This window comes from Hydra vulgaris, chromosome 14, assembly GCF_038396675.1.
Source record: "Hydra vulgaris chromosome 14, alternate assembly HydraT2T_AEP".
Classification (NCBI taxonomy): Eukaryota; Metazoa; Cnidaria; class Hydrozoa; order Anthoathecata; family Hydridae; genus Hydra; species Hydra vulgaris.
The window spans coordinates 2,973,079-2,992,260 of record NC_088933.1 but is presented as its reverse complement, the minus strand read 5'-3'; the positions used below and the strand labels follow the sequence as shown (position 1 = coordinate 2,992,260).

Sequence of the window (19,182 nt, the reverse complement as noted above, 5' to 3'; positions counted from 1 at the left end):
AGTATTCCAAACATGGACAGATTTGAAATTTATAAAGATAAAGAATAGAATGCAAAGTAACAAAGTGGCAAGCACGATAAAGAGATGTAACCTTAGCAGATGCTAATTTTGCAATGGATTTGATATATGGTTTCCAAGAAAGACCAGAAGTAAGAGTTAATTATAAAAGATGTAGCGTAGATGTCTCATCGAGTACATTACTGTTCATAAATATAGGAAGATCAAGATTGTTGCAATAACGATTAGCTAAAAAAATTGAATTTTATCTGAGTTAAAGTTCACTTAGTTCTTTAGAAACTTCAAGAGCGATTTTTTCTTCAATACATCTATTTAATGCATGATAAAACTTATCAGTTATTACCGTTAACAAATCAGCAGTTGAACGAGAAGATCAACAACCATATTGATGATTAGAAAGTAAGTTATTAGGATCAAAATGAGAGATTAAATGTTTGTTAATTGAAGACTCAAAAACCTTGCTTATGATAGAGTGATACAAAAGTCAGGCAAAGGACTAACCTGTTTATCTGTTTATGTCAGGGAGAATGCGACTAGTGAAATTAAGAAATGATAGTTTTTAACAAACAATTCAGCCTTGTTTTTAAGCGAGGTGAAAAAATCTGTACCATTCAAGAGAGGTGGAATAAGAGATTTGCTCTTATTATTGATACTGTTAAAGATTCTACAGAAGTCACGAGAGTCTAATTTTTGAGATGAAATACGAGGTTTTGTGAACTAAAAATTGCGGGCTTTGGCATTAGACCAAACCTTTTTACAATGGTTTCTAGTAAAAGTAAATAGATGTCTCTTTTCTGGATAATTATTTTAGTGATGGATACGAACGTAATAGTTATAATTGGAAATTGCAGCAGCACAGTGAGAGGAAAACCATGGAAAAGATTGAGGCTTGACTTGGAATCGTTGTGAGAAAATAAAAGATTCCATGCACGCCTGAATCCAAGAAGTTATGTAAAAAGCACATTGGTCAACAGGAAGACTTCTACCCAAGTTCCATCACGAAGAAATTCATGGAAAGAATCCCAGTCAGCTTTTAGGTAGATGTAAGAGGTACAATGATAAGGGGATTCTGATGATAAAGAAGAATGAGATAACAGTTTTAAAGAGACCAAACTGTGATCAGAAGCATCTAATAGTGAATGCGGAGAAACTGAGCACTGATTAGGATCCAGAAACAAGACTTAAGTCGATTAGAAAAGATCAGTGATTCAGATTGTCTGGAAAGCGAGTTGAAAAGTTGACTATTTGAGTTGAAGATTGAGAAAGGCAAAAGCTGTGGGTCTTTATGCCTTCAGAGTCACTGACAATATAGCCAAGCCATTCGTTGTGATGAGCATTAAAGTCACCAACAACAACGATAATGGCTGAAAGATAATTAGAAAGGGCTTGGTCAATTTGATCAGCCACATAACTTAGTTTTGATTATCTGTTTTTAATCCGTTTTTTAGGGATTAATAGTTGTTTTTTCAGTTTTGAAATATTAAGTATTTTCACTGTGATGTTTTAGCGGACAGGATTTTTTAAAATCAACTTAATGCGGGTTCCAGTTTCAATTTTTATATTAAAAAATGTTTTGGCATCTGGTATATTGTGACCACAAGCTAGATTTTAATCAACACGCTCAATGGCTCCTTAAATTTCAAAACAAATCAAGCTACTCGACTTAAAACCAAAATGATTTAATATCAAAAATCATCAAAAAGAGTGCAGTCTTGAGATAAATGAGAGCAATATAGATCAAAGAGAAAGGCGATAGAGTGAAGTGGTGCTAAACCTAAGCACATAAAAGAATAATCTATTGATTCAAACTTAGTTTCCCGACAAATCAGTGAATTCTTAAGAATATAAATGACCAGGCCAAGCATGTGACTACTGAAATCTTTACGAATTAAAGGAAGATAAACATCAACAGTAAGATTACAAGATAAAACAGCCGAACTCAAATTAGTCTCACAAAGAGCAAGTAGGTCTGCTGAATTTTGCATAAGATAAGACTCAACAGAAGAAAAGTTATTTTGAAGACCACAAGTATTAGTGAATGATAGATTAAAAGAAGTTGGTGATGATGATGGTTTTTTGTGTTTTATAGTTTTTGATACTTTAGTCATTTTTGAATTTGTTAAAGAACTTGGTTCAAAGCATAAATAGTACACAGTACACTATGTAACAGTCCCAGAAATTGCCTTATTACTATTAATAAACCCAAATCCCTGACAAAGGGCTCCAAATGTGGCCTTGACAATGCACACCAGAAGTAGGAACAGGGACACCATTCATGCGCAACATGGCACTGTTAGTACTCTGATATTTTACAGCTGTTGATGAAATCAGGTGCTCAAAGAAGTCTTTACGATTTTATCACAGTGCACCGCGGATGAGTATTTAATTGGAAGTTCACGCCTTCTTCCAAACCTTGTCGCGAAACTTTCCCATAGGTGGGGTTTGAACCACGGATCCTTTGTTTCTGAGGCAAGTGCGCTACCACTCCGCCAAGGCTGCTAAAAGCCAAAATACCACAACCTTATTTTCATTTAGCCAATGTGCTAGAATGACATCTTCAAATTGAGAGCCATCATTTTCCTAAATATTTATTTCTGCACACGCTACGTTTGAAAAGATATTGCATAACATAGCTAGAGATACAGAAAATAGGTTCTTTATTTTCATAAGCATAAAAGGTTAAAACATCAATAACTTGCATTACTGATCAAAAATGGTATATTTTACATCTATAAATAATAAAATTAAATATATAAATGCAATGTAAAGTTTTTTTGTTGACAAAAACACACCAGTAACGCAAGAATATGATAAAAATAACACTCATTAATAAGTGTTTCAAATTTTAACCGTTAAGCATGTAGCTATGTTAGGCAATTTTAGTTGGCCCAAGACAGGCTTTCAGTAAAAATCGCAAAAAAAAGCAATATTTTAACAATATCTCATTATAGTCCGTTTAATGTAAATATTTATTTAACAAGAAAAGGTTTTTTATATTTCAAGATGAAAGCTTTATTGGAAAAAAAAATACTATTATTTTAATTTTATCTCAGGTTATAAAAGATGGTTTTAGTGCTATTTAAGTTAGTGCTATTTAAGTTAGTGCTATTTAATGTCGTTCTTTCTAACATTTACTATTTTGAAAAATCGCAGATCTAGAAATTTTTTTGGAATGTTATACGCATGCTTTACTTTCATGTTACAGTTGATTGAAGACAAGTACAAAAACAACCCTGAGTAAAGGCAACTTTGTATGATAAAATTCGCCAATTAATGGGAGATTCCTAAAGAAGTTTATTAATTTTGATTTACTTGTTTACTTGTTTATGATTTATTTATTTATTAGTTTGTTACTTCTTGTTGCAATATTTTTAATTCTAATTGGTATCTAAACTCAGTTTACAAAATTAACAACTAATAAAATTTTTTAACTAGATAAAACTTATTTTTGTTTAAACGCAACTTTCATTCATTTTTATTCAAAATTATCCGATCAAAACATAACTTGCATAAATTTTAACATAAAGTTGCTTGACTTTACACGCTGCAAAGTTTTAATGTTTTTTAATTTTTTTTAAAATGCTAAGAGTTAAAGTTAGAAGATCAACCACAAAGAAAAGCAAAAACTGAAATGTTTAATGAATTTTTCTAAAAAAATTAGTTATGAATATTTGGTTAAACAAAAAATATAGAAGTTTGGACTCCTTCTTTGAACCATTTAAGTACAGATCTGTTGATTCGTATTACTAGGTAATACGAATCAACTTTCACCAGTTTAGTGAAATTTCATTGACAAAAAGCGTCAAACATTTTATCTTTGTTCTTATTCCAGGTTGAAAGAGTGTTTGGTGGAATATCACAAATTTTCGAAGCCGTTTCATTTGTTTTTTTTTTCTTCAATTCCATTGCAATTTTTTATTCCGCTTTAAATAGTTTTCTTTATGTCTCTCAGATCATCTTATGTTTTTTAAACAGTAGATGATAATTTACACTAACTGTTATTCAAAAACTCACAACATTCGAAATTTGAAAAAGGATTTTGACTTTTTAATGAGCTTTTTCGAATTATAGAGATATAATAATAATTTTTAATAAACGATTTTTAATGATGGCTAAAAAAAATTAAAATCCCCTAAAATTATGTAGTATTTCTTTGTTTTCAGCAGCCGTGGCGCAGTGGTAGATTGCTCGTCTCAGAAACAAGAAGGAGCGCGCCACCTCTCGTTTCTGAGGGACACGCCTCTCCTCCTCTTTTTTTGTGTGGACCAATGGCTTTTTTTTTGTTTTGTTCTTTATTACAATGTTTAAGATACAAATACAAATATACAAGAGAAAAATAGAAGTGAAGCTATTGTAAAAATAAATAAATAAAAAACAAATAAAGAACTCGGATCCTCAAAGAAGACCATTAGGTCTTGTCACAGAGAACCGATGATGAAGAAATTGAAATCTAAAATTTATACAAAGTATAAAAATTGTTATACAAAAAAATGAAATTGTTAAGATTAAAAAATCCTTTTACTACTAGAAAATGTAAATAAACAAAAAATATACAAGTATTTGATTTAATAAATAAAAAGAAAGCGGACACTTGCAGAAGACCATCAAGTCTTCATCAAGAACCGCTCGTAAATTGAAAAATCTCATAAAAATCAAATGTATACATACATGGTCAGGTGTATAAAGCACAAGAAAAATTTAAGTGCATTCATATACATATTCAGTTACATTACTGCATAAAAAATAAAAAAGTAAATTATTCAGTGTTTAAAATTACAAAAATATATCATCAATAGACAAAATTTCCTAAAGGTTTTTTTTGAATAGGCGGTAACTCCATTCCAAAGAAAAATCAAAATGCTTTAAAACTATTTTATTCCAAAGAGAAGCTCTACGAAATGAAATGCCTAATTTCCAAAATTAGTTTGAAAAAATGGTTGACAAATTCAATTATCATTTCTTAAGTTGTATTGATTTTTATCTTGTAAGGTATATAAATTATGGAAAAAAACTGGGTTGGAGTTAGTTTTACATTTGTACATAAAACAAAGAATATTAAAAACATTTGGCTGATATATATCAAGAATTTTCATTTCAAATAAGAGAGGCTTGGCATGAGTAAATCTATCTTTAAAATTAATAAGACAAGCAAAATACTTTTGTTGACGATAAAGAGGCGTAAGTTTAGATTTATTAGCACAACACCAAGCAATATTTGCATAATTTAAATGACAATAGATAAAGGAGTAACATAATTGAGTTAAATTACGTTTATTTAAAACACTTCAAATTTTATACAATATTTCTATACTTTTAGCAACTTTATTACACAAAAATTCTATGTAATTCTTCTATTAAGGTTTTTATTGATATAGATACCTAAAAAAGTTTGTATTAATTACTCTTTTTATTAGAATTTTGTCATTAAAAAGTAATGGTAAATTGCAAGGCAGAATTTTTTTTTTGAAAGCTAGATGAAAAAGAATCCAATTAGTTTTTTCAACATTAAGTGAAAGCTTGTTTATTTTAAACCAATCAGAAATTTTTGTTAATTCGATATTCATATATTGAAATAATGATGTAATATTGTTATCAGATAAAAAAAAGGTTAGTGTCATCTGCAAACATGAAAGCAATCAAGTTCGAAGCTTTATGTAAATCATTGATGTAAATGAGAAAGAAAAGGGGCCCAAGTATAGAACCCTGGGTCTAACCCTAACCCTAACCCTAACCCTGGGGAACATTTCATGTATAAAGCCGTTTGATATTACAAAAATTGGAAAACATCCTCCATAGTTGTATATAAATCAAAATTCTTATAGAAATTTATTTAAAAAACTTTTTTGGTTCATACTAAAATGCATGATACTAACCTTCGCATCCTTTAAAGCTTCTATGTAAAAACCATTCAAATTTTGATTACAAACATTAACCTGGTTTCCAGATTAATGTTTGTAATCAGAAGAATTGGAAATAAAAATCTCTCAAAATTCTTAATCTCACAACTATCCTTTAAAAAGTAAACTGATTTGAACATTTTATTTAATGTATAAAATCCTTTTTTTTAATTTTTTATGGTAAATCAGTCTTTTAATTAGTTTTTATTTAACTGATATTTGATCGTGACATCTTTAGGAAGAACATCTCTGACTTCTTTTGATCGTGACATCTCTAGGAACAACATCTCTGACTTCGTTTGATTGTGATATCTTTAGGAAGGACATCTCTGACTTCCTTTGATAATGACATCATATGATATATATATTACTATGTATAATATAGATTCGGGTAAAATGAACTTTTAGGTAAAACATCTGTGTGATTATTGAAGAAAACTCTCATGTATACCATAATCTAATTGAAGCTATTTAAGCTTAAATTTCAACAGTCCATAGAGAATAGTTCAAAATGATACAAAATAACTTTTAGTTGCGTTATTGTTGATTTCCAAGTACGTGATTGTAATTAAAAGAATTACGAAGAAAAATCTCATGACCTTCTTAATCTAACAACCTTTAATTTCACAACTATCATTTGCAAATGAAACTGAATTGAACGTTTTATTTAACGTTTAAGTTCCTTTTTAATTTTTTTTCTTTAGCACAGTCATTTTAATTGTTTTATTTTATATAGCAACATCTCTGCCTTCCTTTGATGATGACTTCATATGATGATATATATTACCTTGATAGTGTATAATATAGTTTCGAGTAAAATGAACATTCAGTTAATATAAGCATATGATATGAGCATACCAAAAGGTTTCTAAAATGTGAGTTTCTAGTTGTTTTGTATTTTTTGAATTAAATTTATGAGGTGATGACAGGAAGTACTATATTATGCATAAATTTTTACGCAGTAATAAGCGGCTCTCATCTAATTAAAACGCATTCAGATTTTTGTTTTGTTACAATATTATTATTATACATGAGAGAACCTGTAGACCGAATTTTGATGTTGAAGTACAGTTTTTTACTTTTTCCTAAAGAAAAATTTTTCGACTTCATTTAAAGATACTCTTTTCGTGTAATTTGAGCATGCTCAAATTGCCCGGTGTTTTTTAGTGAAATTACCAAAAGTCCTATACTTGCAGTGGTTATAATTGCTTTTTGTATAAAATTTTCTAAAAATTTTTAATATTATAATAGTACTAAATATTATTCTGCCATTTTCAACTTATTTTTTTTTTTTTTTTGTGCGTAAAAACAATAAAGTATTGATTTGTAGCTTAAGTTTGATCTTTTAATGAAAAGTTTTGTTAATAACGAATCTTATTTTTCAGGTATTTCTTTCATTAATGTTATTCTTTTAAACTAAATTAAATTGCTCATATTATTAAGTGGTCTCGGTAATATGGTAATATTTAATACTTTTCCAAAACCTTTGCGTTTTTAAGAAAAAATTTTAAATCCAAAAATATCTAAGTAGATCCTGAGTAGTGATCTCTAAAGATTGCTTATTCGCAAAATTTTTGGATCCACATAACTATTTTTTTAAATACTCCAATATTTGCCAAAGGTACTTAAATATATATTAATATAATATTACCCTAATCTACCATATTCCAATGATAATGTATATTTCTATGAAGATGAATTTTAATTTTCAGAACTTTAAAATAGAAAATTATTTGTCGAATGTTTTTATGAATCTCAACTATTGTTATACGATATTTCAAAATTACCATTGGATGTGATAAACAAATGGTACCAACACGGTGAAGATAATAGCAAAGAAATTATAGCAGAAAATTACTTTTCAAAAAAATATTCAAACTTAATTGAGCAAATAGAAAGTAACAACGTGAAAATATGGATTGCGGTATGCTTACATGATAAAAATCAATTCGATAACGCTGAACAAATATTTAGAAAAGTCGATATTATGCGAACAAACGTTTTAGGAGAAAAACACGAAAGTACACTAAATATTGGATTGCCAGATGCTTGTATAGTAAAAAGCAATATGATGAAGCAAAAAAGTTATTTATGGAGGTAGAAAATGTGCAGCGAGCAATATTAGGAAACAACAGTAAGAGAAACACTAAGTTCTAAATATTGGATTGCCATTTGCTCTTTTCAAAAAAAAAAGTTGAAGATTGAATTTTGAAATTTGAAAATTTTGAGTAGCCGTTGCGCAGTGCTTAGCGCGCTTGCCTGAAAAGCAAGAGATCCGTGGTCCAACGCCACTTCTGATATAGCAAGAGATCCGTGGTCCAACGGCACTTCTGATATAGCAAGAGATCCGTGGTTCAACGCCACTTCTGATATAGCAAGAGATCCGTGGTTCAACGCCACTTCTGATATAGCAAGAGATCCGTGGTTCAACGGCACTTCTGATATAGCAAGAGATCCGTGGTTCAACGGCACTTCTGATATAGCAAGAGATCCGTGGTTCAACGCCACTTCTGATATAGCAAGAGATCCGTGGTTCAACGGCACTTCTGATATAGCAAGAGATCCGTGGTTCAACGCCACTTCTGATATAGCAAGAGATCCGTGGTTCAACGGCACTTCTGATATAGCAAGAGATCCGTGGTTCAACGGCACTTCTGATATAGCAAGAGATCCGTGGTTCAACGCCACTTCTGATATAGCAAGAGATCCGTGGTTCAACGCCACTTCTGATATAGCAAGAGATCCGTGGTTCAACGCCACTTCTGATATAGCAAGAGATCAGTGGTTCAACGGCACTTCTGATATAGCAAGAGATCCGTGGTTCAACGCCACTTCTGATATAGCAAGAGATCCGTGGTTCAACGCCACTTCTGATATAGCAAGAGATCCGTGGTTCAACGGCACTTCTGATATAGCAAGAGATCCGTGGTTCAACGCCACTTCTGATATAGCAAGAGATCCGTGGTTCAACGCCACTTCTGATATAGCAAGAGATCCGTGGTTCAACGCCACTTCTGATATAGCAAGAGATCCGTGGTTCAACGGCACTTCTGATATAGCAAGAGATCCGTGGTTCAACGCCACTTCTGATATAGCAAGAGATCCGTGGTTCAACGGCACTTCTGATATAGCAAGAGATCCGTGGTTCAACGCCACTTCTGATATAGCAAGAGATCCGTGGTTCAACGCCACTTCTGATATAGCAAGAGATCCGTGGTTCAACGCCACTTCTGATATAGCAAGAGATCCGTGGTTCAACGGCACTTCTGATAAAGCAAGAGATCCGTGGTTCAACGCCACTTCTGATATAGCAAGAGATCCGTGGTTCAACGGCACTTCTGATAAAGCAAGAGATCCGTGGTTCAACGCCACTTCTGATATAGCAAGAGATCCTTGGTTCAACGCCACTTCTGATATAGCAAGAGATCCGTGGTTCAACGCCACTTCTGATATAGCAAGAGATCCGTGGTTCAACGGCACTTCTGATATAGCAAGAGATCCGTGGTTCAACGCCACTTCTGATATAGCAAGAGATCCGTGGATCAACGGCACTTCTGGGCAAGTTTTATAACATCGGTAAGGAAGGAGGCGTGAACTTTCTTTTAAATGCTATTCCGCGTTGCTCTGTGATTAGACTGTAAGGACTTCTAGGGAGACCTAAAATAAAAATTAAAAAAAAAAAAAAAAGATGCAGTCAAACTATTTTCAAACCTCTAAGAATTTCAAAAAGAAATTTTTGGTGAGAAACATCTGGGTGCAATAAATATTGGATTGCTAGTTGCCTATATAATATAAATCAATTTAAAGTTACATACACATTACTCACAGAAATAAAAAAATTACTATCTGAGGTTCTAGGCAAAATGCACCCGGATACTGTAAACACGAAATATTGGATAATAACTTGGCAGCAGTATGTAATAAAATGAATGAAATAATTTTATTATTAGAATAATACTTTTAATTAAACTTTGATTATACTAAGAAACAGTTTTATTTATTTAATAAGAAACATTTTAGAATAAATATATTTTTATTTTTTATAACGAAACAGTCTTTCAAAAAGAACATAACGAAGTATAAATAAAACTCGATATTGTGGGTTTAAAACTAAATATATTTATTTAAAAGAATTTTTCATAATTTTTGAAACCTTTTTAAATATTTTAACAATTTAGTCTTTTTTCGTCGTTTCAACGAAAATTGAAACAAGTTGAATAGGTATTAAGATCAGCATTATTTGAGTCTTTAATTTAATGATTTGTTTTGAGTCTTTAATTTAAATCTAATAACTTGTTGAGTCTTTAATTTAAACCAAATGATTTGTTTTGAGTCTTCAATTTAAATGAAATGATTTGTTTTGAGTCTTTAATTTAAACTAAATGATTTGTTTTGAGTCTTTAATTTAAATGAAATGATTTGTTTTGAGTCTTTAATTTAAAGCAAATGATTTGGTTTGAGTTCATTTTTCTGCTAGTCTACTTTTTTAAGAGCGTTTTTTTTTTTCTAAGAAACTTTTTTTCTTAGGAGCTTTTATATTAGAGAACATGTGCTTTCTTAAAGAAGTTTAAATAAATATTTTAGTACCTGAAGCTTTTTTAAAACTTTTTCGTTACCGTTAAAATAAACTAGTAAATAGTAGTAAATAGTAAGTAAAACAAGTAAATAGAAATATTAGATGATTTTTTGAACAAAACATTTAAAATAAAATTGTTTTCTTATTTTGCTCCATGTTCATGCCCTTATCAAACATAATTTCATTTCATCAATAACAACTATATAAAATAAAACAACTGATAGAGATGATTTAAAATACATAGAGATGAGTTAAAATAATAAACACGTAGTAATTAAATAAATATATAAGTTAAGTTAGTGTCAACAGGAATCTGGTGAATCCACAGAAGGTAAAACAAAATCAAATCAAATATATTTTGAATCAAGTTATAACATTTCAAGCAAATTTACAATAGTACAAGTACTAATATAGAGTAAATACCTGAATATACAACATAACGTTAAAGTCAATGATGAAAATAGTAATAATAACTGATATCAATAATACTAATTACAATAATAATAATAACAAAAATAATGATAATAATTATTATAAACGGAGAATTTCATAAATAAAGACAATAACAGCAGCAACAAAGATTTAGTGTCAAAAATATTAGTACTAATATTAGAATGAAAAATTTATCAAAAAAAAGTTTTTTAGAATGGCATAAAACCAGAGGAATTATATGTAGCAGATAAGTAAAAAATTTCAAAGTGTTAAAAATATCAAATTAAAAACTAAAGGATCACGAATTGATAGATATAATGAAGAATTTCAATGTTAATATGTAAAAATATTTAACTGTATTTTTTTTTAAAACAACTAAAAAGATTGATTTTGAATTTAGAGATTTTAGATCAGGAGGTAGTTTGTTCCATGAGCTAATACATTGCTATTACAGCTAATACATTGATATTTAATGGATTTATTTCCATATTTAGCAGAGTGGTGTTTTGGTATAACTAAGTTATACCAAAGTAAGCTACTGATGGAGGGAAGAGGATAGTGACAATTTGTACTTGTTAAGAAATTGTTGAATGATAGGGGAAGGTTTTCGTGATGATAATTACAGACAAACTGGCAGTTAAGGAATACCAAAAGGTTGCTCAATTTTAATATATTGGAGATTAGATATAGCACCTTAGATTTAAAGTTATTATACTGAAAATATATTATTTTCGAGGCTTTATTTTGGAGAGGGGAGAGATAGGACAACCTTAAAATGATTTGTTTATGGGATTGTCCCCATACTTGACATGCATATCTTAGATGGGACCCAAAAATAGCATGATATATAGTTAGCAGAGATTCTAGATTTACATAATGGCGGACTTTGACTAACGTTCCACTAGGTTTGCTGAGTTTCATTGCTAAGTTATTTAGATGGCCTTAAAAAGAAAGATTAGAATCAATTTTAATCCCAAAATATTTAATAGAGTCTAAAGGATAAATTTTTTATCCACTTAGTCTGAAATCTAAGTGCTTATTAATTGATGCCAGATTGGATTTAAAGATGATCAGCTTTGTTTTATTAGAATTGAGAGTTTATTACAACAAAGCCTCTGAACAAGATTTCCAAGATCATAAGTAATATATTTGTTGATTTTTTTAAGTGATTTGTCAACCAGTAGCATGTTAGTATCATCAGCAAAATGGTAACCACTTGCAAATTTAAAAGAAGTATCTAAGTCATTAATAAAAATAAGAAAAAAAAGTGGTCCTAAAACTGAACCTTGTTGTTCATGTTGTTATTAAAATAAGTTATCCAGTATAATTTTTAACTACTTTTTAATAAGTTGCTAATATAATTTCTTTAGATTTTAAATTTTGTGAAAAGTTCATTTTTAGTATTAATATTTTTGCATCTTTCAAATTTTTTAGAGTTTTTTTTTTTACAGAAATATATTTAAGTAAGCCTTTAGAGATCCAGATTTAAGTTTGATTTGATTTTTAGTCAAAGTTTTATAGGGGGCACATTGGTCTAAAACCCTATTAAACGATTTTGAAAGTAATTGATGGATTCATTAATATTGCCATTTTTTTTAATCATAAGCTCCCAGTTGATTTTAGAAATTTCTAGAAAAAATTTGTTAGGGTCAAATTTTTTTAGACATCATGGCATATTTTTAGATATACAGTTGAAACAATACGATTATGAAGAACCTTCAGTAAGAAGATTATAAGTGAGCAAATCTATTTGGTTGCACTTAGCATGAACCCAAGAACTGTAGCCGTCACAAAAGATGGCTTTGTGGTTATCTATTACAGTTTTAAAACAAAAGATGCAGAGTATTTTATTTTTCAGAACATGATAGGTAGAATGTTATTACAATGTTTTATTATTGATAAGCACAGAGGCTAATGAAACAACTTAAGAATGAATAAGGGTATAATGAATAAGATGAGATTTTAATGAGAGAGTAGTTATGAGGCAAAATGGATTTGCATAAGAGCAGTATATATAACACAGTGCAGATAAGTTATACAAAATTAGGTAGGTAGTGTTTACAAAAATAAGTAGATGTTGACAGCTAACAAAAACACTAACAAGCCAATATAATATGGAAACAATACACTTGGAAAGAATGTTAAAATGAAGAAAGAATAAATAAAAATAAATGTAAAAATAATAAATAAAGTTCAAAGGATAAAAAATGGTAGTTATGTTAATATATACAATAAATAACATAAATTGAATAATTAAATTATATAATACTTATATAATCACTAATATTATATTAATAATACAAGCTAAAGAGATAAATATATAGATAGTTATATAGGTATATAGCAATATATTTATATTTATAAACAAATTATATTATTATAGATATATTAGCTATATAGATATAATTATAAATTTATGAAGTAATGAGAATAAATAACCTACAAATATGAAATAGTTGTACAAAAAAATAACCAAAATTAAAAAAATGGCGAATATTAGAGTTTTTTAGTGTAATTTTTTGAACTTCAACAGCGAATTAGAGCACTTTTTGTTAATTTTTAGACCTATGTTTTTATACGGTTCTTAATCAGCATAAAATTTTCTATCATAATCAGCAATAAAAAATAAAAGTAGGGGGAAGGAACTGCAGTAGCGCCGATAAATGCTAGATTTTGTACACATAAATATATAATTAGGCATAAATAAAATTAATATTGATTTATATATTTTTTATATTGATTTTGTTATTGAAGTGTTATTATTACTTTGCATTAATACCGTTGAAAATAAGATTAACTCGTTTATCTTTTTGATTGATTTAATAATAGATCAATAAATATAAACTTCGACTCGATAAAATAATAAATGTACTAAACTAATACTTAAACTTATAATTTACACCGCCATTTTTCCCGGTTAATTAATCTCTCTCACAAAAGACTGTAGCTACAGTATGTTTATGAAAGAGATTATTAAGTCGGGAAAGATGGCGGTCTAAATTCTAAGTTAAAGTATTAGTTTAGTATATCTTTTATTTTATCAATCTATTATCAAGTTTATTTTTTTTTTTTTTTTTTTTTTTTTGCAGTTTAATAATATATACAGTTTCGAAGCATATAAATAAAAATAAATATTGGGGGGGCAAGAAGAAGACTTATATAATTTATCACCGAGCCCCATTCTCACGTACTTACAAAAATCGTAATATTTAAATATCTATACTTATCAAGCTATTTATTAAAAAAATATAAAAGTAAAATAGATAACAATTCGTTGTCTTTTATAGAAAAATTTAAAGAATCAAAGTTTAAGGAAAGAGTAAGTTCAAGTGAATAAGAAAAAATAAATAAGATATTATCATTTTTTTAAAACTTAAAAATTTAAACTAAGATTTAAAAATAAAAAGTAAATAAATTATTATACACCATAGAAATAACATAAATAAATTCGTATACTTCATAGAAATAAAGTAAACAAATTAGCAAACGCCATAGAGGTAATACCATTAATAAGGTAATGAAAAAAAAAGTTGATACACTCAGTGACATAATTTTTCTATTTATTATTTTTTGTATTTGAGTTTTAATTTAAAAAAACATTTTAAATTGAATATACTAAAACCCATTATGTAAGAATGCCTGTTTTGATTCATTTTTAAACTGCTCTATACTAGTTTTATGTGTATTTACAATCTTGGGAAACATTTTCCACAAGTAAGGTCCACGATAAAGAACTAAATATGAAGTTAGTTTTGAATTATTTTTTGGGACAACAAAGTTGTTATTTGAAAAATTTGTTGGATATTTATGAACTATTTTGTCAAAATAGGATTGAAATATTTTAGGAGATAATGCTATATTTGTTTTATACATAAACATTAAAACGTGGTGTAAGTTGATTTTATATATATTTAATGCTCCAAGTATACGCAGAAGAGGCTCACCAGGTAAAGTTCTATCAGCTCCAAAAATTGTTCTGCACGCGTGTTTTTGTTTACAGTAAAATTTTGAATGGTTCGTACTTGCCCATGCAATATTGCAATAAATTAAATAACAATGAATAAAAGAGAAATGTAAACTTTCTAAAGAATCATTGCTTAAAAATGGTTTAGTCCTATAAATCAATGATAAATTTTTTGATATTTTATTTTTAATACTTTTTATATGTAAACTCCAACGTAAATGTTCATCTAAGATTACGCCTAGAAAGTTTACTGAGTTTTCTCTTTTAATGTTAGTGTTATTGATTATTCGATTAGGCAATTTATGGGCAATAGTTTTTGATTTATTCACTTTGTGGAACAAAATAAATTTGGTTTTATCGACATTTAGAGAAAGTTTATTACTTATACCACTCATTAACTTTTATTTACTTTTATTACTTATTACGTTTATTACTTATACCACTCATTAACTTTCAATAATTGTTTGTTGTTTCAAAATAGTGTACTAATATCTCTGTGGGAATAAAAAAGATTGGAGTCATCTGCAAAAAGAATACATATTAATAGGTCTGTTGCTAAATTTAAATCATTAATGTACACTAGGAACAACAGTGGTCCTAAAATAGAACCCTGGGGAACCCCACAAGTTACGGCAGTCGGGAGTGTTTGTTTTTGTTCATACGCTATAAATTGTTTTATATCGGTCAAATAACTTTTGAACCAAAGTAAATTGTTATTTTTTGCTGCATAGTGTTCAAGTTTTTTATTAGTATATTATGATTAACGGTATCGAAATCTTTTGACAGATCAATGAAACCTCTAAGGTAAAATACTTACTACTGAATGCACTTGATATTTGATTGACTAGTTCAACCACTGCATGTTCCGTTAAACTTTTTTTTTGAAACCAAATTGTTTTGAATACAGCATGTCGTTTTCTGATGAGTGATTAAAAGCCTATTGTACATTTTTCTCTCAAGTAATTTTGAAAAACGATGTAAAATTGATATAGGCCTATAATTAGAGATATTTGAGTGATCTCCGGACTTAAATATCAGGGTGATTTGTGCAATTTTCAGCTTTTCATGGACATTACCTGTTTTAAATGAAAGATTAAATATATGAAATAACGAGGGTTCTATTATATTATATACTGATTTTTCAACATTAACGTTAATTTTGTCAAATCCAGCACTTTTGTTAGTTTTAAGGTAAAAAAAAGACGGTTTGCAATTCAATTAGTTTTAAATTAGGTTCATCCATAACTTTATCGTAATTTTTAAAATAAGATTCAAACGGTGTTGAATTCACAGGAATTTTTAATGCCAAATTCGGACCAGCATTAGCAAAGAAGCTGTTTAGTTTTTAAGCAATAATTGATTTATCATAAATTGTGTTTTTATCAATTGTTATTTTTTTGGCAGAATATTTCTCGCATAATTATCTTTTCCAATTATACTTTAATTACACTCCATGTATTTTTAGTGTTTCCGGTGGCTTTACTTAACAGTTTGGCATAATAAAGCTTTTTTGAGTTCATTTTTATTTTTTCAAATATATTTTTATAATTTTTATATGTCATTTCGTTTTTATAAGTTTTCTTCAAGTACTTATCATATAGACGGGTTGCTTTGTTTACATTCTAAAGCGCGTGCGCAAAAAACGACAGGCAAAACATTGGAGCTAAAGCAAAGTAAGCAAAAGTTATAGTGTGAAGTTTGTACAATTAAACTATGTGAATAGAAAAAGTCTCTCACTATAGTGGAACTAGCGCGTTAAAATGTGTCAAATTTTGTTAACCAGTATCAAAAAATACTTTTCCAATTTTTAAAAGTAAAATAAATTTATAATTAACAAGATATACTTCTAATAATTTATACTTCTATCAACCCAGGCTGGGTCCCAGCTAAGTTATAGAAAAAAGTTATAAAAAAAAGTTTACATAAATTAGCATTGAAAGCTGTTGTTTTTAAAATTATTAGTTGGTAAATTGATGAAACAGAGACTGTAATGAAACAGACGCTGCATATGAAAATGAGCTTTACTTTGCTTCTAAAGTTCAGGCTAAACCAATTACAGCTCATTATGAGCCATTGCTTATTAACGAAAGCCAAGATAAAATTACAGAAGAATCAAAAGTTTTATTCAAATTGTTTATGAAATCTCATCAAAATCAACTTAATACTAATTTTTTTTGAAAACTTAAAGGAAAAACACACTTGAAAAATCCACAGGGCTGGACTGCATCTGTTTATAAAATACTGAAACTGTTCATAAAATGGGGTACAATGCAAATATTGATAACCCCTCACAAGTCTTTATAAATCAAATAGTGTAATATTATGAAATTGTTTGCTATATTCCAACAGACTATAATCTTAAAATGGAAAGTAATTGCAAAATATAAATTTTTGAATGCGATGTCTCTACAACAAATAAATCTTTCCATTTCTGTCTCAGGTTTGTACATTGATGTTGATTATCCTAAGTGCAAATCCAGATGGAATTAAAAAATAAAATTGTTATGGAATGGGTATTTTTTAAATGAAATTCTCTATAAATATAGAAACAGCTTAGAGTTCTGGAAAGATGACCAAAATGATTCATTGACAAAATTTATTTCATAAAACACTTTATAAACCTAATAAATATCCAAAATTTTTAAAATATTGTAGATTATTTTTTCTGATCCATTAGTATATATATATATATATATATATATATATATATATATATATATATATATATATATATATATATATATATATATATATATATTTACGTATATTTATAATATATATATATATATTCACATATAAATAATATTTATTTGTGTATATACAAAATATATATATATAAATATATATATATATATATATATATTATATACTACTACATATTTATATATATATTATATACTACTGTATATTTATATACACATATAAACAATATTTATATGTGTATATAAATATACAGTACTGTATATTTATATTTACATATAAATATTGTTTATATGTGTATATAAATATACAGTAGTATATAATATATATATATATAAATATGTAGTAGTATATAATATATATATATTTTTATATATATATATATATTTTGTATATACACAAATAATTATTATTTAAATAAATATTATACTACTTAGTATATAATATATATATATATATATATATAATATATATATATATATATATAATATATATATATATATATATATATATATATATATATATTTATGTAAAATTTATTATCAGGCATGATTTGAAAAAGGGAACTTATATTTAGAGAAAGTAACTGCACTGTTCTGGAAATACGCAGGATTTCAAGTTAAATTTGAACATGTTTTGCCTGTCGTTTTTTGCGCACGCGCTTTAGAATGTAAACAAAGCAACCCGTCTATAACTTTTTTTTTCTTTTTGAAGATTTTAGTAACCCATTAAACATCTATGGAGTTAATACAGTTTTGGTTTTTATAAAAATTTTTTTTTTTAGGAAATGCTTGATCATATTGCTTGCAGAATTGATTTAAAAATCGATCATATGCGTTGTTAAAGTCATATGACTGCAATACCAGATTCCAATCAACGTTGTCTCTTAAAAGATTTTGAAATTTTTATACCAAGTTTTCATTGATCTGCCGCCTAAATATAATGAATTGAGAAGGAATACTGTTAAATAATATATTGCTAGTAACTAGAAATGTTGGGAAATGATCCGATAAGCCAGTTTTGATTATGCCTGTGTAAAGACGGTTATTAAGATGGTTATTAGTTATTATATTATCAAGAAGTGTAGAAGAGTTGTTAGTCACTCTCGTTAGCTTGTTTTTTGTCGGAATTAAATTATTTTGAAGAAGAGTGTTTATAAAATTGTTAACATTATTATTGGAAGCATGGTTTATTAGGTCAATGTTAAAATCTCCAACTAATAGGCACGACTTCGGGTTTTATGTATATTTGTTAAGAATGGTTTAAAATGAGTTTAAATTTTTTTTAAGCTACTAGATGGAGGTCTATATGTGGCATTTATAATAATTTTTTTAGTGGTTTTATTTATTAATTCAATGCATAATGACTCACAATCTATTTCATTTACACAGAGATCGTGACGCAAATTATAACTTACTGAGTTGTGAACAAAAATACATACGCCCCTACCAACACCAAAACCATGGTTGGTGAATTGATGAGTAATTAATTGGTATAAATTGGGCATTTGTTTCACCACACCTACACCAAGTTTCCGTAAGACAAATAATTTTAAAATCGTGCTTTAATTCATCCAACAAAAACCTAAGATTTTC

General features: G+C 28.2%; 1 protein-coding gene across 1 annotated transcript; it reads left to right on the top strand.

The window, feature by feature from the left end:
* The first annotated feature begins 7,902 nt into the window (after positions 1-7,902).
* Positions 7,903-18,431, top strand: LOC136090825 (uncharacterized). Its single transcript, XM_065817801.1, has 4 exons — positions 7,903-7,966; positions 8,219-9,473; positions 16,870-17,005; positions 18,372-18,431. Exons 1-4 carry the CDS (start codon positions 7,903-7,905, stop codon positions 18,429-18,431), a joined length of 1,515 nt encoding a protein of 504 aa, XP_065673873.1.
* Positions 18,432-19,182: the final 751 nt, after the last annotated feature.

Excerpts from the sequence above, each read along its gene's own strand:
- LOC136090825 (XM_065817801.1), top strand. The coding sequence starts at position 7,903 with ATGCGAACAAACGTTTTAGGAGAAAAACACGAAAGTACACTAAATATT. Across the intron at positions 7,967-8,218 it reads TATTGGATTGCCAGATGCTT|CAAGAGATCCGTGGTCCAAC; the intron begins GTATAGTAAAAA and ends CTTCTGATATAG. Across the intron at positions 9,474-16,869 it reads TGGATCAACGGCACTTCTGG|AGACTGTAATGAAACAGACG; the intron begins GCAAGTTTTATA and ends TTGATGAAACAG.